The sequence below is a fragment of the Pseudozyma hubeiensis genome, assembly GCF_000403515.1.
Source record: "Pseudozyma hubeiensis SY62 DNA, scaffold: PHS69, whole genome shotgun sequence".
NCBI lineage: Eukaryota > Fungi > Basidiomycota > Ustilaginomycetes > Ustilaginales > Ustilaginaceae > Pseudozyma > Pseudozyma hubeiensis.
In genome coordinates, this window is record NW_012133851.1 from 201549 (window position 1) to 222613 (window position 21065).

The following is a 21065-nucleotide window of genomic DNA, read 5'->3' on the forward strand; positions in this document are numbered from 1 at the left end:
ATGGCGGCGGGATCGAGGAAGCGTAGGCGTCCAGATGGGCGGGCGGCCTCTCCACCTTTGACTGCGTCGCCTCTGCTCACCCGAAACCTTCAGCTGCTCCCAGTCGGCCTCACACAGCTTCCCAACGACGAAACCTTTGTCAACCGGCTGCGACAAGACATCGAAGCTCTTTCATCTGCCTTCGCAGAGGCGTTGCTGCTGACTATAGTCGCCAAAGCAAATGCAGCTTCTCTAGCCGATAGTACAGGCTCAACTTCATCTTCGAGCGTCGGACCTTCTTTAAACATCCCAAGCACAGAAGGATTTGCGGTTTCGCCTTTCTCAGTGTTCGTACACATATGGCGGGAGAAAGGATGGCACTATGTCCAATTTGCCTTCGGAGATCATACGGACAGCAAGCGTGCGATCAGCGATGCCATCTGTCGCGTGCTTCTAGAGGGCCTGGAACCCTACGTGACTGCTCGAAACCGCAGCCATGCGCAAGATCCAGAGCTGCCTCATCAAATGAAGTTGATGAATCTCAAAGACATGTTCAAGACGATGGCCATTCCCTTTGCGCTCTACCTTTTCTGGTCGACGCAGATACACCCTACTTCTGGCATCGGCGTCAAGCATTGCCGGCCGGCCCTGGAGCGGATTCCGATCGAACAGGATTACTATGACCTACTTCTCGATCTCCCCGAGGTAATACTGAGGCACTTGCGGGAGGAAGAAAGGACGAAAAATCTCTCTGATGCCTTGACTGCCGACCTAGTGGAGGTCCTTTGTCGTCTCGTCGGCGAACCATCTCGCAATGACTCGCACTTCGAGGCTCGGCAGCCGCCTTCCCTAGCCCCTTCGGCCAAAGCTGTTGGCAAGAAGCGTAGACAGCCCTGGCAAGACGATGTCAGTGCGGAGAATGGCACAGCGAAGAATGATTCCGATCCAGTCTTTGATATCATTCCATCTTCTTCCCTGGCAACCCGCCTGCCTCGCATCTGGCCGTCTGTTCGGGTCATGTCGTCACAGGAAGCGAACAAGGAGTTCGGTCGGATCGGAACCATTGTTCGCATCTCTCCGAAGGATGGTTCAGCAACCGAAGCCAGCGGAAACGTGGACTCCAGCTCAGCTGCGACAGGTACAAGAGAAGCCATTGTCGGTCTCTCTCGCGGCGATGTTGTCCGCTTGAAAGCCAAGCAGCGCCTTGCCAAGGCCAACATGGATCTTTCCAGGATTCTGGATCAGGACAATCAATCAGCAGGTGCCACTCACCATTCGTCATCATCAGAGGGAAGCGCAGCAACACATCCTCTGACGCTTGCTTCCGCTTCGACATCCGAGGAGACTCCGGCTCAGCCGGTCCGATACGAAATCGATACGCCATCCTGGATCAAGAGCGCCAAGTATACAGCCAAGATGCAACCCTGGTTGGAACAATCTTCCACACCCATACAGCCGTCGCTGCAGCGCATCTTCAAGAACAAGCAGCGTTACAGCGAGGTGCGAGAAAAGATCATGCGTTCCAATGCCCCGATCGATGACGCCGCTGCTGCGGAGATGGCTGACGGGCACGAGAGTGGCACAGATTATGGCAAGTGGATCCTGCAGAGATTTCGAGAGACAAGAAAGGAGATGCAGGCGAATACCGAAGGATCTACGCAGGAGGATGTTTCAGGTTTGCCCAATGTCGACGATCAAGGGACACTAACATTGGATGCGTTGTACAGATTGGCGGCGGAGCGGACGAAGACGATTGCGGTGGAACGTGGGGAGATGCTCAAGAGCGCTAGAGCAAATGGCTCACGTCCCGGTTAGTTCGACTACGTCAGAACAAGTCAGCATTCTTGATCTTGTTCAAGCACAGACGCAAGACAAATTGTGATGGATGCGATTCATTTCAAGCATCCTGTCCCGTCGATTGCGGCTCCTCCTTTGGCCACCAACTAGGAATCCATGGTCTGACCAATAGCGTCGTCTCACCATCTTCCGACAAGACCGACAACTCCAAACCGTCCTCTTTGCCACTCGGATCCGATGCATCAGTCCATCTCTTTACCTGTTCCAATCTTAAACAAGCCAGACCGACATTGTGAATGCCACTGGTGAATTTTCCTGCTGCTTTGCCACGTGCTGGTTTTGCGTCTGCTACTGTTGAGATTGGTTTTGATCTGACTTCGGCGAGATGTGGTGGCAGCTGATGTGTGAATTGACGGTTGACTTCTTCGATCGATCTCGGAGCAGGCGTGCCAGGGAAGTATAGTGATAGCGGAACGATGCGTTTCCTGACTACGCCGGTGTGATGTGTTCTCGCGGTCAGTTCCTGACCTACGTAGCATCCTTTTCGGAAATCAACGCCGTTCATGTAGTCGAGGTTGTTTTCGAGTGGCAAGCTCGTCCCTTCTGGGAAATCAAGTGCTCCTTCGGCAATGCCGTTGATGATTCGATGCAAAGTATATTCCATGTCTTCCACGGCGGAAGCGCCAAAGTCGAGTGAAGTATCGGAGGAAAGAACACCTCGGTATCCTATTGTAGGACATCTCGGATCCAGACTGAGCTTGTCCCCAATCGCTGCTGGTGGCGACTGCGATGTGGACGCAGACCAAGCTTGAACGACACTGTACTGTTCTGATACATCGACGAGTCTGACCTTTGATCGAAGTTTGAACTTTTTGATGAAGCTGAGCAGAGACGGCAGTGTGCGCGAGTCGATGTCGAGCAGCCACCTTGGAGACCCATCTTCCAGAGATGGTTGACGATGGATGAATACGTCGGCGAGCATTCGTCCTTGAGGATTCATGAATCCTGCGTACACCAAGGTTGGAGCGGAGTTGGTCTTGGAAGATTCGAGCGCCTTGACATCGTTGCTGACAAGACCTTGGAGGAGCTTGACTGTGTCTCTTCCGGAGACTTCGAGTACACCGCGATGCGGTACTTTGGCGATCTTCCATGCGGAACTTGTGGCGTCGGTGGAGGAAGCGGAAAGGGAAACAGATGTTGATGAGAAGTTGCAGCGCCGCGCAATAAATGCCGCTCTGTGAAGCGATGTCGGCTTGAGAGCCGCCGAGGATACGAGAGTATGTCTCAGCGAGAACATCGTGAAGTTGATCCGATGAAAGGGTGTATGGTGGGTCAGGAAGATGTGAAAGGGAACATATACTCAGCATTGCGTTTCCTCCACTTCGGAACTCGGCGTTGGTAAAATTCACATTAATGTGCTCTAGGCAGATATAACATGAGTAAATTTTGAGCTTGCAACCTTTTTCAAATGACTGAGACAGCGACTCTGATTCCTGCAGTGGCTTGAGTTCTTCTAAAGAGATTAAAGAAGACGATCTACCAAGCAGACGACCATAGCGAAGATTCTTACGGGAAAGAAACTGGGTGAAGGACGTCCCGCAGTGGAAGCGGCTGCAAGATGCGATTGAGTGAGAGAGGAAGGATGTCCCACGCTAAAGTCAGGCACGGCGCAAGGGGTCTGCAGAACATTCGCTCGCATTGGGCCGCTCCGCGATGCTCGGAGGACAACAGACGTTGCCATCATACATAATAAAAGCGAGACATTTGTCCGAGCGAGTGGTATGGATCCATACAAAAGCCGTGCGCACGTGGGACTGGCGCAATCATCATTGTTTTCGAGGTTGAGGTGTATCTACAGCCAATGTTTTGAACCATGAATGAGCGGTTAGATAGGAAAATGCAGACATGGAGAGCGGGGGCCTAGGCTGAACGCATGCGTACACGATAGAAATTTGAAGAGGCGCTTGTGTGTCTTTATCGGGCAGAGTCTGATTTTGACAGTACAGCGGACATAAGGGGGAGAGTGCCTTGACGGGTAAGCCGAATTTAGACGGCGACTGAAATTGTGGTTGCATCAGTTCTACAGCCTCCAACAGCCAAGGCTCCGTGACCCTGATCGACGAGATGCGCGCGTCGACACGAAAAGAGGTGGCTTGAAGTTGATTCTCGTTCCTGTTTTCTGTGCCTCAGCCAAAAAAAGAAACCTGCCGGGTTGAAACTTCGGATGTCGACTCTGGTTCCGGTGCAAGCAAGCAGACTGTTTGGTCGGATGCGAGTTGCTCCGTAGGCGTGCGTGCGTGCGTGCATTTGCTGCTGCCGCACTCGACTGCAGGCGTCGTCTTCTTTTCACTTTTATTATCGTACTTCGTTGAGCAGCACTCGCCAGGATCTCGTTCGACTACAGTGGGTCTGCGCGAGAGGTGGGCTCTTCTCACGTCTCCCTTGTTGCACAAACAGACACGCCGTTCCAGCCACGGTTTCGGGCGTTACCGCCTCGAACATCGAGGCTCTCTGACTAAGCAGGAAACAGACTGTCCAAGAGATCAACTTATCGCAACCAAGCCGGAAGGCTGCTGGTGGTCTGACGTGCCAAAAATCCTAAGCCTGGCTGAGCTCTGGTGGATAAATGTCAGCTGAGATTGTATCTGGCCGTCTAAGCGAGTCCAATTTGGTGCACCGTTGGACCAGACACCGATGCGTCGTTGGACAGCTGCAGTGCACACTTGCTCTCCGTCTCAACGTCCCCGCGTCGAGCCGCCCTCCGATTTCGATTTTGATTTCGATTCCGTTCAAAGCTTGACTGTCCCTGCTCTTCTGCCCTCTGCTGTGATTTCCAGAAAAATGGTTGTGCAGTTGTGACGCGTCTGCAGCTTGCAAAGCTTGCGCAACTGGAACGCCTGTCTCGAACAAGATTTCACACACAGGTTCCAGTGTCACACACACACATCTCTCCCCGCGCCTCTCTCCCAGCTCTCTCAATTCCGTTTGTGATACTGTCGCTATCGCCACCGCCGACCCTGACGCCGCGCAGATCATCGGCCTTTGGGCGGCGCTGTCTCAAGTCCGTGCATACTGACTGGTCTAGCCCTTTCTGCGACGTCTCAAGCAATCGTCCATCATCCGAGCCCTCCCTCCTTCACTACACCATCCATCATCGTTCTCCCCCCTTTCTCTCCATCGAAACACGCCCTAATCTTTTTCATCGCAATCGTGATGCTATCTTTCGACTTTTTTGCTCGCCAGTGACCACGGATCATCCCGTCTTTTCTGACCATCATCTCGGATCCTTCAGCACTTGGTCGCTTCCAGCAAGAACCATCCGTCTAGCAACTCTTCAATCCACGATCGTTTTCCAAGGATCTGACGGGCGCAATCCTGATCTTTCGTACCACGGGAATCTAGGCAACAACAGGCATTCTCTGGCATACGTGCTCGAGTCTTTCCCCCTTTCGGACGTAGGCACAGCGAGCTATTCTATGGCTTTGCTTGCTGAACGACGTCGTACTTGCCTTCGCTGCCACAAGGCATGACCGTATCCTACACACATTCACCCAGTTTCTCCGCCCACAACTCGGCTAGTCCACCACAATCCCCGGTCACTCCTTCTTCCGCGTTCGGTCCCTCGTCTCGTGCTAGTGGGCCATCGTCGCCGCGCGCTCCCTCGCGTGCTCTCGGTGCGGCTGTCTCGGCCTCGCCGTTTGCCGTGTCCGACTTGGTCGAATCTTCCACCGACTCTGCAACTATCGTCGTTCCCAACGACTGTATGGAAGCTGGCTTTGGCCTCAGAAGAAGTCCTCTCATCCCCAGTGAAGAGATTTTGCACGGATCGCGAACGTCCCAGACCGCCAGCCACATCTCTCTCATCGACGATCCCGAATCCTCCGACGCTCGCTACGAGCCTGCATTCACAGGCGACATCGATCTGCACGAACGATTCGTCTATCGTCGTCCTTACGTCGATCGCGCCGTTTCCCGCTCCAAGCGTCGCAGCCAGCTCATTCTTGAGCAAAAGTACCAACAGCAGCGTCCCGGCCTCTCTTCGGCCGCGTCAACAAACGAGCAAGAGCTTGTTCTATCAGCCCTCACAACCACTTACTCTCCTCGCGCGTCCAGGTCAAGACGTCCGGGCACCGCACCCCATCGCGTTTCTGTCTCTCCGCTCACGCCTGAATCCGCTTCGGGCCGCTTGAGCTCCGTTTCCAGCAGGTCCAACGTCTCCTCGCCCGGCGGATTGCGCGAGCTCGCAACAGGCGCAGCAGCTCAACCCGCTTCCAAGCGTGCCTCCTGGATCCGACAGACCAATCGATCCGAGACCCTCAGCGACTCTCATCACTATCTGAGCACCGCTGGCCTGCTCGAAGCTGCTGTACCCGCCTCGGCAGCCGAGAAAGCTTCGCGTCGTCACAGCAGTTTTCTCACCGGCGACTATCGCTCTGCTTCCCCTATGCCAATTCTTGCCAGCAACAGCTTTGACGTTCCTTCGCAGCACAACGGCACTGCACGTAGCAAGCTCTCGCCATCTCCACGTCTCGGTGCATCTTCCAATAGCCTCGGTGCCGCACCAAACAAGCGTACCTCGATGCTGTCCACAGACTCTTCTGCGACGTCCTCTTCGAAAGAAGGTAGGACATCGGGCGAGAATGTCGAATTCGAGGGCGACGACGCAAAGCACCAAGCTCACAGCTCTGCATCCTCAGGCTGCGGTCACGATGATAGCCCTGCTTCCAAATTGGCCACAACTTCACAACGCAACGGCACGGACGTCTTCACCACGCCACGTTCCAGCTCTGAACACGACAAGAGCGGCGAATCCACTTCTGATGCTCCCACCGAGAAGGACAAGCTGACAACGACGCAACAGGCCAGCGAGTCATCGCACATCCCCTTCGAGTCCCAAGCTACTCCGCTTGGCCATGTGGAGAAGAGCACAGACGCACCTTCCACTGACACGAGTCTCGTGCCGGCTCCTGCCATCACGCCTGCCATGCTCAAGCAAGCGGAAGCTACTGTCGTGCCACACACTCCTCTCCAAGGACGCAACGCCGTCTCTCCAACCGTTAGTCCCTCAAAGTCGTTCCGACCGCTACCGAGCTCCGAAGAATCTGCGCGCGGACCATCTTCTGGACGTTCGCAGGCCTCTTCTGACGCACAATCTGGTTCAAGTCTAGGCAGTCCCTTCGGAACGCTTACCATCCCCAGCAACGCCAGAGCCAACGCCAATGGCCGTCGCGGCTCCGGTACGAGCCGTCGAGACAGCACCACCTCGATCGCCTCAGCGAACAGCTCTACCTCGACCTACCGCATCCGCAGGAAAGCTGTCCCCTCTGACGTCGATGCATCCGAGCGACGCGAAAGCATCGCAAGCGTCAACTATTCCAGTGCGGTCGAATCCTCGCCGCAGCTGAGTCCCGCCAATAGCATGGTCCCATTGCCATCCACCAGGGAAGATGGCATTCAGACGATCCACGCTGCTCGCAGTCAGAATGGCTCCGACTTCATGCGCATGGCTCGTGACGCAACTCAGGCTCATATGCTTGCCAATAGGCGGTCTGGCGACCCAGCTGTCGAGACAAACGCATCGTCTACTGGCTCGGCGACTCGTCAATCTGAGTCAGATATTGGACTGCAGCCAAAGGCAAGCGCCTCCGCTCGCGATCTGTCGTCCTCTGGGGATTTGGGCGTTGGTGCGCCTCCGAGCACCTCGACAGGAGTAGCAGGACCCAGCGCGACTCGCACGCCGTCGCGAGCGACCATCAAAAGGCCTACCACAGCTCCCGTCGCATCCAGCGGCCAATTCCGTTCGGTAAGCGGTGCACAAAAGGGGGTGCTCGAGGTTGAAGGACAGCAGTTCGTCCTGGGTAAGGACGACGCCAAGATTTCCAAGCTCGCGCAGGATCTTTCTCCATCGATTCCTAACTCTGTCCGCTTCATGCAGCATCAGCGCAACGGCAGCTCCAGAGTTGCCTCGGTCGGATCTGCCAAGCGCGAATCGAACCTAGTCGACCCGCCAATCTCGAATGGTATCGTCAAAGCGGCCCGCTCCGACGACACCAGTCAGAAGGTATCGAGCCGTCAAAAAGGCGACGCATCAGCGACGGTAGCGCCCTCCGCATCGGGTGGTTGGGGCCTTGAGCAGGAAATCAAGATTGTCGACCGACTCAGAAGCGCAAACGGCGACGTCGACAACAAGGCTCACAAACCGCGTTCTGCGTCGATGGACAAGAGCCGGAAGACCCTCGATTCTTCTGATAAGGCGAATGCGAATAAGCCCCTCCTGAACGTCATCGACGAGGACGAGTCGGATGAGGTCAAGGCCGCTGCCCGCGAGGCTGGAATTCCCGAGGGCTCTTATGCCATTCATCCCCCGTCGATGCTGCAGCTCTTTGAATCGTCGCAGTGCCTCGTGTACAATCAAGAGGGCGAAGAGGTGCTCTTTGGCGATCTCTTCAAGAAGCGCCGCACTCTTGTCTGCTTCTTGCGTCATTGGTGGTGCGGTTTCTGCCAGCAATTTGCCATGTCGGTGCGCAACATCGATCCGTTGCCGCTCAAGAGGGCCGGCTTGGACTTTATCATTGTCGGTCAGGGCGATTGGCACGTCATCAAAGCTTATCGCGAGGTGATGCAGGTGCAGTATCCGATGTTTGCTGATCCCAAGCGCAACGTCTACCGGGCGCTTGGCATGACGCTACGCACCAATGATGCCAATCCCGTCTGCGCTCGACCGGACTACGCAAGCATGAGCATGACCAAGGGTATTTTGGTTGCCATCAAGAAGGGACTCTTCGACATGCCCATCCGCAACCCGGGTGACATGAAGCTGCTCGGCGGTGACTTTATTCTTGGACCGGGCTTGCAGTGCTCCTTCACGCATCGCATGACCACCGCGGATGGACACATGGATATACCCAGGATCTTGGCGCAGGCAGGTTGCGATCTGTCGCTCAAGACGCCCAAACCCATGTTCACCCTCGATGAGAAGGAGGCTCGATCGGCCATGTTAGCCGGTGGCAACCAGAACCGCCGCCAGGCACGTTCGATCGGCCGATCTCGTGGCAAGAAGTCGGGCGTCAACGATATTGCCACGATGGACTCGAGCTTCGGCAGCGCCACGGATTCTGCGGCAGCCGGCTCGATGACTGCGGTCAACAGCAGCTCGCGCTTCGCCCGGCCTAGCTTGTGGGGCCGCTTCCCTGGTCGCTACAGCAAGTCGCAGGTCTCGCTGCCGAAGTCGGAATCGATGGCGGACGTGAGCAACGACTATTCAACCGCTCGTAGTTTCGCTGCAGGACCGCGATCGGCGTCGGCTATGCGAAAGATCTCGTACGATGACCGGGTCCGCGACTCGATCGACACGCAGCAGACCGACCTCCAGTTCGAGTCGCGCGCCACGTCGTTTGACACGCGAGGGGGTCGACCGAGCGATGTTTCGTCTCGCGGCGGGCTCAACTCTTTGTACAAGGCGCAATCCACGTCGGAGCTGCGCAAGAAGTTCGAGATTGGTGGACTGGGCGCTTTCGGCAGCTTCCGATCCAAACCTCGCAAAAGCGCTTCGGCGGCGAGGATGTCGCTCGAAAGCCACCTTGCTGTACCTAGCGGTGACAAGAGCAGATTGAGTCACAGCGCTTCGAACACGTCGTTGGGGATTGCCAATGCCAAGGATGCTAATGGTGCCATCACGCCAACACAATCAACGTTGAACGTCTCCGAGGCCACAACTGCGACTGGCGACCAAGTCAAAGCCCTGCCGATCGCCCGCGGTAACGCTAGTGCTGCACGCTCAAATGCTGTTGTTGCACCTGCGACCGCGGCCATCGCCGAGCCTGCAGCGGCACGGGCAGCAACAGGATTAGGCATTGATGCGGCTGGCGACCAGGCGACCGAATCAGCCATCCGAGCCGCCAAAGGTTCCGACGACCCTCCGACGCCGATTGAGAAAGACTCACCAGTGGGTAAGAACCTTTCGGCCCCGGGAAGCTTCCTGATGGATCTGGACGTGTATGATTCCTTGTCGCGCCACCCCGAGACGCAGCAGGAGGAGAGCAGGCCGAACCGTGAAAACGGCAAGCTTGGCGTCAGTATCTTCGATGCTGGTCTGTCTCCGAGTCAATTCAGCGACAGTGGATTCACGCAGGAAGCCGCCGATGCCGAAAGCGACACGGAGCCGTCCATGTCAGCGACTCAATCGCCTGCTCGTTCGCAGCGCACGGCTCCCTCAAGCACCAGTGCCAGCCCTGCTCCGGCAGCTGTGGGCCCGAGCACCAGCTCGAGCTTTTACAGCTTCAACACATTCCGTGCCAAACCGCTGGAGCATCTCGTAGAGGAGACGGACGAGGATGCGGACGATTCTCGAGACCAGTTGGAGAACAGCGAGGGTAGTGAAGATGACGAGGACGAGGAGAACGACGAACCGATCCTATTCGAGTAAGGTCGTTCTGGTGGGATCTCAATGTCTTACCGGCTAGGAAGGATTCTTTGTATTATGACAGTTTGTGAGGATGCAGTTGTTGCTAATAATACATATCTTCGTTGATCGCTGTATCAGATGCAAATGCGGTGTGGAATGTGAGAGGCTGTAGTGAGTGGTGTGCTTTCCTGCGTTGTAGGATGTGCATTGTTGCCCCTTTCAATCGCCTGCACAGGTGTTGCCTCGGACCCTGACGATACATCTCTTTTCACGCAGCACAGAAATCGCGAACGCTGATGCTGATGCAGAAATAGCTCAGTCAAGCTGGGGCCGCATTGCTGTACTCTTCACAATACAACAGCAGAGAGGGACGGGACCGATGACGCGTGTCGAGGCAAGCTTCGTGTCGGAAAGTGTTGGTCTCGCTTGCGAAAAAGCCAGATCAGCGTTCGAGAAGCGTGCGCTTTCATGCACGTCGTGCATGCTCCGTTTCTTGGCATTCGGTATCGCCTACGGTGGACATGCAAGAAGCACGAATGTCCCGCTGTCATGTTGCTCCGCATGTGTTGTGGCCGACAGAGAGAAAGTCGCCGCTGATCTGACGTGGATCTCGTGATTGGAGGAACGAGGATGGGATCGGAGTCGGAGAGGATGGAGGGGGATTTGGTGAGCGAATCCTTTATCATCTTTGTGACAGGGTGTTGCATGCATTGGTGCTTCACTTGCAGATCCGAGCTCCGCAACGGCGAAGACGCAAGGCTTGCTGCTCCCGCTCGGGTCTCATGCTACTGCAAGAGAAAGCCTGACAAGCGTTGGTGAGTGTGTGACGACAAAGCGAAAGTCGCAAACAACGCCGTTTTCATAGACCCACAGTATGTGGGAACTTTCCCAAAATGAGCCGGCACTCGACCCTCATCCCTTACTGTATCTGTTTCGAACCGGCGAGGCACAGGCAATCGCTACACCCTCAATACTCCCTCCTTTTATCCTTCATCATCTAATCAACATCTCAGATTGACAGCACTCAACCCTTGAAGGCGTCTCCTCGATGTCGAGCTATCATCGCCCGTTCCGAGGTCAAGCCTCTGCTCCCGCTCCAGGAATACAGCAGAGGCCAGACGAACAAGAGGAAGTCATAGACCCCAATCTCTACGGCCCCTTTGGTCATCGTTATCACGAGAGCATCTCGCAGTCACAAGATCCCACGGTCACAAGCTGGCACGATGTCGAAACATCCGAACAGCATCGTCAGCATCCTCACGTTGCCGCTCACGAAAAGGAGATTCTGCTGCAAGCCATAAGCACTGTTCGACCGGGCTCAAGCGCTAGTCAAGCCGGATTCATCACCCATGCCGTTCCTATGGCCATCGACTATACCCAAGACAGCAGATACACCTTCGAATCGAGCACCGAGAAACAGCCTACGCACAACACCTCCTCCTCCTCCTTCTCCCAATCACATCTGCGTCGTCGTTCCAAAGGCTACCACGCCCGCTCCCACACCGGCAGCCTCTTTGACCTAGTCCACGCCAAAGAGACCTCCAAATCGTCCTCCAAGCCCCACGTCGAAATCCACTCGGATGACCTACCCATCACGCTTCGCCATCTGGTGAAACGACCGCTTATCCGCCAATGGCTACACGGGCCCAAGCTCTATCGCGAAAAGGACGAGCGCAAACCAAGCCAATTCGAACTCGTCTTCGACCTCATCTTCGTTGCTGTTGTCAACAAGCTCGGCCACGCCACTGCGGAAAGCAGCTCAGCCATCAACGCGTTGAAGTTCGTATTGAGCTTCTGGCCGTGCTTCTCGATTTGGACGGATGTGAGGTTGTTTTTGAATACGAGTGGTACGGACGACATGTTGGAGAGGTTGCTGCTGTTGGGCTGGATGATCCTGCTGGGTGGGTACTGTGCGAATATTTCGGCGGTGCAATTGGTGAAGGAGACGCCGGAGCTGTTGGCCTTGTTGAGTGGGGAGGAGGCGAGAGGGGATGCGCCGGCGCAGCAAGAGGCGCACGGAGTTGTGGCTGAGATCGAGCATATCTTCCGACGTGCTTCCTCGGATAGCGGGACGACGGAGCCCGTGGAGCTGGCGGTGCCGGCGTTTGGAGGGTACTGGTTTACCGACGGCTACGATCGTGCGATTCATGCTGCGATCGGGTTCTTTTTGGTGGCAAAGCTTTGGAGATTGGGACTCTACGTCTACTACGGTTTTGCTCTACCCAAGTTTCGAAAAGCGCTCTGGCTCAACGCTCTCGCCTCGTTTGTCATCGCAGGGATCTACATCCCCATCACACTGACGAGTGAACCGTGGCTCATCCTTACGCTCATGTCAACAGGCATCGTCGTCGAGCTTCTCCGCAGCTACGTCGTCGCTGCCGCCATCCAACTCTTTCACGGACGATCGAAGCGTACCGGCAACCACATGTTCATTCCCGCCCAATCCCACGAGCATTCCATCGAGCGATATGTCCTCTTCGTCATCCTGATCGTAGGCGAGTCCATCATCAGCAGCAACTTTACCGCCAGTCTAGGTCATTACGGCGTCAACGACGAATTCGGTCGCGCCGCGTTGGGGATAAGCATCAGCGTGCTGGTGATTTGGATCTACTACGACGCGGACGGAAGTCGTGTCTACCAGCACGCGCTGCGTAGGAACAGCTTCACGAGCATCACCTTCAGTCACATCCACTATCCACTCACTGCGGCGCTCGTGTTGATGGCTACTTCGCTGTCGAGTCTGATCTCCCACGAGCAGATCAAAGGTGGCTATGTGTGGTATTTCGGAGGATCGGCCTCGTGTGTTTTGGTGTGCTTGGGCTTGATCGGCTGTCTGCATAGGAATTTGGACAGGTGGGGATCGAGGTTGGTGCCGAGGTGGATGGTGATTGGGATGAGGTTTGTGCTGGCGGTGGAGTTTGCTTTGTTGCCGCTGAAGGGGGATTGGGACTCGCTGAGTTTGATGAGTGTCGTGGCGGGAAGTTTGGGATTTTTGGTGCTGTTCGAGACGTTGGGTAAGGTGGGCGCTGTAGGGAGGAGATTTGATGCGGACAAGACGCGGGAATTGTACGCAGGTATGGATGCGAGCGGTGAGAAGCGATTGAGATTGGATAAGAGGAGCAGTTGGCATCCCTTTGACGATCTGACCGCAGGGGAGAGGGGTGAGGAGGATGTCGGGATCGAGTCGGAGATCGGACACTTGGAGGAGAGAGACTTGACTCATGGTCAGAAATGGGCGTATGCTGCGTAGGCTCTCTCTCGCCACCCACCATTCGACACACAGCATGCACTCTGTTTCACTTTCCTTTCGCTTCTTCCAGCTACTTCGCTCTTAGAAGCAACTCACACTCATTTGGCATAGACGTGTTTGGCATAGACGTCTTTATCATCGCATCCGCAATCGCATCGCACTGTCGTTTCGTTCCCCATCGTAGATTGCCGTGTGTGCCAAGGGTCGGACGAGGAAGGATCGCCATGATTGACACATGGTCGATGTGGAGGCGATGTGCCGATTCCCGAAAATCCGCTCCGACTTTTTTTCGCTCGGTGGGACCTCATGTCAGAATTTCTTCTGACTTTCGCCTCTTCACTTCCTCACACATCCTGCTGACATGGAAACGACGTTGGCATACTTCGACTAGTTCAAGCATGAGGGTCTCCGCATCCTCGGGCAGGTCCATGCTGGAAAGCACTCGGGTCTTGAACAATCGAGCTGCATCACCAATTTCTCGAAGCATCCACACCTCCCTCCCGACGCACGATGCGTACCGTCCAGCCGACACTCACTCCAGCGACCGTAGCAACAGATCCCAGCGCTCGAAATGGAACAATGAAGCTCAAAAGCAAAGAAGGGTGACCGACACCGTCCTCACAGCGTCCAGGCTGGGGAGGCATGCGGAGTCGATCGACAAAAACACCTCGGACAGATACTCGGGGTGGAAGCCGACGCCGGGTCCGAGCAGTCGTCGTCAGACTGGACGACCAAAGCTATCGCATGATGCAGGCAAGAGTATGATGCGTGCTCTGGAGTCGGAGAATGTTGAGGAGAGGTTGGGTCAGTATTCGTCGGAGGTACTGATGAAGCCGCTGGTAGGGAAGAAGGACACGGACGATGGGTTCGGGGCGGGCAGTGGGTCAAGTGGGGCTTCGATCTCGTCACGCGACTTCATCGCTCCCAGAAGATCGTTGAAGCCTGGAGACTTTGTCGAGCTGCGACGTGCCGGTACCGCTGTGGGAATCGTCCTCCCTCCTCCCGAAGATGCCCTGCGCAGCGACGCAGATGCTTCCACCCCATCCCGAACCAGCACCGGCATGCGCGATCTCTACGTCCTCGTCACCTCCGGTCAAGTCGTCCTCTACAAAGACAACGACGTCATGATCCAGATCCCCCACGTCATCGAGCCCAACCAGATTACCACAGCTGCCGTGCTCAGCAAGCACTATGTCGTCTCCAGCAACAGCCTCGACACGCCGGTCAACAGCGACGGCACCCACGACGCCCACTCCTTCGCATCCACCGCCGAAGGAGACCCCGTCGAAGGAACGGCGATGCAGGAGGAACCGGTCGACATCCCACGCTTCGAAGCCAGAGCTGCAATCTGCAACATCCTCAGGATCCTCGAGAGGCAGAAGGAGAAAGAGTTGCAGCGGCTGCTGCCGAGTTTCCAGTCGCTCTTCTTGGTCGATGCTGCAAAATCGGGGCAGTCGGAAGAGGAGGTGGAAAAGTTGAGAACGCAGAGGATGGATCTACGCACGGGTGCGATCACCACGTTCGAAGCCGCGAGATTAATGCACGAGCTTTCGATACGTCGTGCAGTTCGAAGCGGTAGCGATAAACGGACAGACGTCGGATTGACAGCGAGCACGGTGTATGCCGCGCATACGTTACTCATGTCGCATCCGTCGCACTTTCTGGCGGATGCGTTGTCACATCGTACAAGCCAGCTCTTCACGTGTCGTAGCGATGACGAAAAGGCCAATCTTGCATTGGTTTCCGGGTGGATTGCCGACAGCGCAGGGTCGAAAGGTCAAAGCTACATCAATGACTTTTGCAGCAAAGCGAGCAAGCTTCGTCGACACTTTGACGCGAATCCGCCCGACCCCGCTGGAGACCCACGCTTCGTCGATCCTCCACACTCGAATCCCGATCTGAAAGTTGTATGGACATCGCAAGACAATTCGATCATCGAGTTCCTCCAGGCCAGTCTCGGATCGAGGCGTGAGGTTCAGGAGGACACGCACGCGAGTCTAGCGATGGACATTGTAAAACGTGCTGGGGGACATTTTCGGATGCTTCCGCACCCGGACACGCCGGAGCTGATGGATGTGGAGAAAGCGACGGACATCTTGTTGGTGGAGAACGGTGTGGACGGAGGCAGGGGAGGGCGGTTGGGGAGATCGATTTTGGAGACGGTGGGGACGGATGTGACTGCAGGAGCCGATCTGCAGCACGCGCTCGTGCTGAGGCTCTTGATGTCCATCGGTGCTTTGCCGCCGTGGCAGAATCCGATCCGGTTGGATGCCGGTTTCAGGAGCGCAACGATGGGAGACGATGGGGGTGAACCGGAGAGCGTACTGGCTACATCGGAAGCAAAAGTTGCGAGTGTTGGAGGCGGAGGAGAAGCAGCGGAAACTCTTGCGAAGAAGTTCAGCTTGACGCTGGAAGAGCAAGTGGAAGCCATCCGACATGATTTCGGAAAGGACCACACGGTCTATGTGATCGACGACGAAGGGGCGTTCGAGCTGGACGACGGCATTTCTATCGAACCTGTCGCTGGGAAAGATCAGGCTTGGGTGCACGTCCATATCGCCGATCCTACGGCTTGGATTCAACCCGACGATGCCTTGGGACAGAGGGCGGAACGTCGCTTCCAGACGCTGTACTTTCCAGAGGCTAGGTGGGCCATGTTGCCCGACGAAGTCGTTCGTAGTGGAGTCGGACTGCGCGCCGCCACCGAGGGGGAAAGCAACATCGGTCAACGCGTGATGTCTTTCAGCGCTCTCGTTGATCTTTCTTCGGGTCTGGTGCAAGACACCAAAGTCAGACCTGCCTTCGTGCACGATGTTCGGACCATCTCGTACAACAAGGTCAACTCGATCCTTGCGGACCGCAACAACGCCTCATCCGACCTCTCACTGCTACTTTCGATCGCGACAAAGCTCAGCGAGAACCGTACGCGATCATCCGCATTCTACGCCTACCGACCCAGCTCCTCCGTCAGCGTCTCCCCCCTTCCTCTCCCTCACGTCCCCGTCTCGGCATCGTCGCTCCAAAAGCCTTACTTCTTCGCAGGGTTCCCCACCATCGACGTTTCCGCCAACACTGACCGAACCACCACCTCCGACGGCGTACCCGCACTATCGCAATTTCTCGTCTCGGAACTCATGATCCTCGCTGGTCGAGTTGCTGCCACCTACAGCTCCGACCACAACCTTGCCGCCGCATTTCGATACCAGTTACGACCGGAATCGATCGAAGATGCGCACGAAATCCTCGCTTTGCGTTCGAACCTGCCTTCCGCATCAGGTAGCAGTAGTCTGGTCAGTGAAGAGGGTATAGTGGGACATGGGTTGATACCTTTTGAAACGATTCTAGCGAGGGAACTGTCCATATCGACTAGCGGATACAGTGTCACACCCAAGGAACATTTCTCGCTGGGAATCAGTTCCTCCCGCTCTGAAGTCTTTCAACCACCTACCAGAGATGCGATAACGTCGTCTGGATATCTCCGTTCAACATCACCCCTCCGTCGTTATCCCGACATGCTTTCCCACTGGCAGATCAAATACCACCTCCTCCACGGTAAGCCTCGCTTCGCAGCCATCGATATCGAACGAATCCTACCGCAGCTGGAGAGACAGGAAACCTCGGCAAAACAGTGGATGCGTAGCAGCGAACGGTTCTGGATCCACACGCTGCTGCAACGCAACCTTCTCGCAGGAAAGGATGGAGTGACGGGGAGGAAGATGACCGCGACAGTGGCACTGGCTGAGGTGAGGGTGAACAAGAGCACGTTGGGCGGAAGGGTGAGGGTGAACATCGAGGAGTTGGGTTTGCCGGCAGATTTGGAGTGGGATGCCAGGGAGAGACCGCCGAAGGGCGGGGAGAGGTTCGAGGTGAGACCCGTAGCGGTCGCGATGGCGGGTGTCAGGAGTGGGTTGACGGTGAGCAGGGTCTGATCGCAGATAGAGGGACGATCTGAAAGATCATGACAATGGAACATTGGTGTTCGGCGTCCTTTCCTGTCTCCAGAGCTTCAAATGTGTGTGTGCACAAGCTGCGCGGCTGTTGAGAGACTGACGATATGTGTCGGGAAGAGACTGTGGATTTCGAATATGCGATCGTTTGTGGTGCTCGACATCTAAAGGACTGCGCGAAGGAAAGGGAGCGACGACGAAATGCGAAGACTTCGGTGGGGGGTATACTGCTGCAAGAACGAAGGAGAGTGTCGGCGACTCCATCGAGGAGCTTCCGAGCCGGCAAGACTGACAAATCCAAAAGCCAGATCCTAAACATCGAGCTGCATTCGACCAAAGCGGAGCCACGTCATCAGTCAGTGCCATCTCTTCTCACCCACATCCCTCGCTCTCCACGTCATCGACCACTTACATAGATCAACAACGGTTCTCCCGAACCCTTGATCTCAGGAATGGTGCACTTCAAATCGAAGGCTTTCGCCAACAATACCTTGAAAATCTTCTGTACGTTGATGGCGTGACTTGTGGAGCAAAAGATCAACGGAGCCTTCATGGCCTTGCTGAATCTTCTGGCTTGCTTTGTGATCTCATCCTGTTCCTCTCTCGGTAGTGTGGCATAGTGATCGTATTTGGTGCCAACGAGAAAGGGGATGGCGGTCTTGTTGAAACCCCTTGCTTGTCGATACCACTCCTTGATCGAGTTGAGCGTGGATTTACGTGTGAGGTCGAACATGAACAGGATGGCTACGGCATCGTTGCATACGAGAGGGAGCATGTTGACGAATTCGCGTTGTCCTCCGAGATCCCAGATGCTAAAGGTGATCTCGGTGTTGCGGATCGAGATGGTCTTTTCCATGAAGTTGACTCCAAGCGTCTGGATATAGTCCTCGTTGAAGGAACCTTCGACGTAACGGACCATGAGTGATGTTTTGCCGATCTGAGAGTCGCCTACCATGCCGACTTTGAGGATGACGCTGCTGAGAAGTGAGGTTGAATGCAAGCAAGAGGCGCTGAGCGGGCTGACCTTCTGCGTCTGGTTGGGTTGATGGCTACTCACCTGGATTTGTCATCGCCTCCGCCGCCGGATGCATCATGGCTACTGGACGATGATGCGGCGGAAGCCGACATGTTTGTGACTGCAGTTCAGACGATGGCTGCAGATTAGTTGATGGACAAAACAAAAGCTTGACCGCTTAGTATCGTTCGTAGGCGACGGTCCGTATGCTTTCGACTCGACTCTGGCTGTGTTGGGCTTCCAGATTGAAGACGTGAAAGTGGCGCTGTGACGATGGCGAAGCCGATGCTTGAGCTTGGTGAAGGTCCAATGACGAGTGTTGAAAACGATCAGGATGCTGAGGCAAGAAGGTGAAGAAGCGTGAATGCACAGGCCCTGTGCCTCATCATGCAGCATTCGATACTTTGTCGGCGCTGTGCTCGAGACCAACACTTTCGACACACTCTGTCACCTGTCACTTTATCCCATGGGCGGCGTGTTGCTCGTGTTTGTGCCCTGAAGCAGAGAGGGGTCCTCTTGCTCTACAGTCACACACGCGCGCCGAAAACAAATCGGAATCGCCGATGAGTGTCGCGAGGATCCTGCCGATGAATTCGCGTTGCTTCTCCAGTCGCTGCACAGATATGTCGGTTAATGCCGACCAGGCAACTTTTTGCCTTGATCCTTCCTGCATTCACATCACGCATCCTGTGCACGACGCAGTGTTTCGACACCTCTCGCTACGACACCGCTCATCAGATATCAGAGGACTTGCTCTTCGCATCACGCTGCCGGCCGCATCTCAGACGAATTGGCTGTAAAGGCAATTTAGCTCATCCTTGGCCCCAATCTCAGCAAACCCAAATTCAGTTCATTCCAATCTCATCGCCCTTGTCAGCCCTCGAATTCTGATCTCTTACCCTTTCGATCCGCTGCTTTGGCCTCGCCTTCATAATCATGCCACCGGCCGACTTTGACGCCCTCTCCGACGGTAGCGACCTCACTGGCGAAGATTCCGCCTCCGACCTTCAAGAAGACGACGAAGAAGTCATGGCCTCTGCTCCTCAGACTCCATCCAAGAAGCGCCGTCGCACCACACGCACCATCATGAAAGATGACGAAGAGGACGAGTATGAAGTCGCAGATGCTTTGGCAGACGATGATGGAGACCAATTGGACGATGATGATGAAGATGCTGATGACTTGGACGAAGATGACGAGGAGTACGACGCTCCGTCTACTTCGCGTAGAGGTGCAACGAGGAACTCAGGCCGGAAGTCGGCGAGGAGTGAAGCCGCGACTCCCAAAAGATCGGCTAGGACATCAACACGCGCCACTGCTGCTTCGACGACACCCGCTGCGAGCGCAGGTAAAAAGTCTCTCCGAGTCAAACTCACACGCACACCTCAGGCAACTGTCAAAGAAGACGCTTCCCCCGCTCCAACGGGTCGCGCCTCCAAGACAGCACCCTCTGCGCCTACTCCGCCCGCAACCCGTCGAGCGAAAGACGCATCAAAGGTCAAGTGGAAACCACGCGCTAAGAGCGGCAAAGCTTCGGACTCGGACGAAGACGAAATCCCCGTTCCCGACGATGACGAACTCGAAGACGAGCTCGACGTCTCCCACGCACCCACAGTACTTTCCGCATCCGACGACGAATCCTCTTCCGAGCCGGATGAAGCCACCGCCCTCGAGATGCAAGCCATCATCGGCAAGACAGCCCGTCAACTCGCGCGAGAGGGGGGTGCGGAATCGTCCCACATGGAACTACCCATGTTCGATCCGAACCGCAAGAAGAAGCTCACCGAAAACGAGATCGCACTTCGACGTTCCGAGACCGCCCGCAAGCGCAAGAATCAGGTCGAGAAGAAGCTCGAAGACGACAAAGTGGAGACCATCAACCGTCTCCTCAAGAAGCAGGTGGGCAGGAGTAGGAATAAATTGAGAGCAGGTAGTGAGGATTCCGACGAGGAGGTCGAACAGGCACGAAAGAGGGGCAAGGAAGAGTTGTCCCGAAAAGCGTTGAAGGAGATGCCCGCTCCCTACTTCAGGTTGATCGACAGAGCAGACGGCAAAGTTCTAGGTGTACCCACCGGGCCCGCGACAGTAGAGCAACTGTTGGGCGCCAACTACGTCGAGGTCAACCAGACGCTGATCGCCGAGCTCGACAAGCCGATCCAGACGGAGGAGCTGTCGGAGAAGCAAAGATCGCACGCTCAGAGGGCGAGAAAGCGGCTCGAAGAACAGGCAGAGCGATGGAAACAAGACCACGCTCTCGATCACGTCTGGGGCCAGGAGGGTCTGTACGAGTACAAGCTGCGAACCGTCCTGGGTCAGTCGAGGCAGGACTGGATCGGCTCAAGGCGTCAGCCCACGATTGAACAGCAGCAGGAGACGGAGGAACAGGACGCAGAGGTAGAAGCTGAGGCAGAGGCTGACGAGCAGGACGACGACGCCGAAGACGAGGTTGCAGAAGACGCCGAAGGTGATCAAGATGAACAAGACGTCGACGAGTCTTGAGGATCTCCTGATTCATCTAAAGCCAAACTGATTCGAACACTGTCCGAGGCTTCATCCTTCTGGCAGACTGTGCAGACCTCATCGCTGCAAGCCGACCGATCACATTCACTCTATGTCTGCGAGAGTCAAAATCAGATTCATTCGAGACGATTTGTTTGCGATGATACTACTACA

General features: G+C 55.7%; 8 protein-coding genes across 8 annotated transcripts; 6 read left to right on the forward strand and 2 right to left on the reverse strand.

The window, feature by feature from the left end:
- PHSY_007297 (hypothetical protein) lies at positions 1-1794 on the forward strand (the record flags this gene model as incomplete). Its single annotated transcript, XM_012337891.1, has 1 exon — positions 1-1794. The coding sequence occupies one exon, from the start codon at positions 1-3 to the stop codon at positions 1792-1794; it is 1794 nt and encodes a 597-aa protein (XP_012193281.1).
- An 82-nt stretch (positions 1795-1876) lies between these two features.
- On the reverse strand, positions 1877-3073 carry PHSY_007298 (potential CCR4 associated factor; the record flags this gene model as incomplete). The annotated part of the gene is made up of 1 exon (XM_012337892.1): positions 1877-3073. The coding sequence occupies one exon, from the start codon at positions 3071-3073 to the stop codon at positions 1877-1879; it is 1197 nt and encodes a 398-aa protein (XP_012193282.1).
- Positions 3074-5302: 2229 nt separating this feature from the next.
- On the forward strand, positions 5303-10201 carry PHSY_007299 (hypothetical protein; the record flags this gene model as incomplete). The annotated part of the gene is made up of 1 exon (XM_012337893.1): positions 5303-10201. One exon carries the CDS (start codon positions 5303-5305, stop codon positions 10199-10201), a length of 4899 nt encoding a protein of 1632 aa, XP_012193283.1.
- Positions 10202-11228: 1027 nt separating this feature from the next.
- On the forward strand, positions 11229-13430 carry PHSY_007300 (hypothetical protein; the record flags this gene model as incomplete). The annotated part of the gene is made up of 1 exon (XM_012337894.1): positions 11229-13430. The coding sequence occupies one exon, from the start codon at positions 11229-11231 to the stop codon at positions 13428-13430; it is 2202 nt and encodes a 733-aa protein (XP_012193284.1).
- A 224-nt stretch (positions 13431-13654) lies between these two features.
- PHSY_007301 (hypothetical protein) lies at positions 13655-17359 on the forward strand (the record flags this gene model as incomplete). The annotated part of the gene is made up of 1 exon (XM_012337895.1): positions 13655-17359. One exon carries the CDS (start codon positions 13655-13657, stop codon positions 17357-17359), a length of 3705 nt encoding a protein of 1234 aa, XP_012193285.1.
- Positions 17360-17774: 415 nt separating this feature from the next.
- Positions 17775-18332, reverse strand: PHSY_007302 (hypothetical protein; the record flags this gene model as incomplete). The annotated part of the gene is made up of 1 exon (XM_012337896.1): positions 17775-18332. The coding sequence occupies one exon, from the start codon at positions 18330-18332 to the stop codon at positions 17775-17777; it is 558 nt and encodes a 185-aa protein (XP_012193286.1).
- A 647-nt stretch (positions 18333-18979) lies between these two features.
- On the forward strand, positions 18980-19192 carry PHSY_007303 (hypothetical protein; the record flags this gene model as incomplete). Its single annotated transcript, XM_012337897.1, has 1 exon — positions 18980-19192. One exon carries the CDS (start codon positions 18980-18982, stop codon positions 19190-19192), a length of 213 nt encoding a protein of 70 aa, XP_012193287.1.
- Positions 19193-19328: 136 nt separating this feature from the next.
- PHSY_007304 (hypothetical protein) lies at positions 19329-20891 on the forward strand (the record flags this gene model as incomplete). The annotated part of the gene is made up of 1 exon (XM_012337898.1): positions 19329-20891. The coding sequence occupies one exon, from the start codon at positions 19329-19331 to the stop codon at positions 20889-20891; it is 1563 nt and encodes a 520-aa protein (XP_012193288.1).
- Positions 20892-21065: the final 174 nt, after the last annotated feature.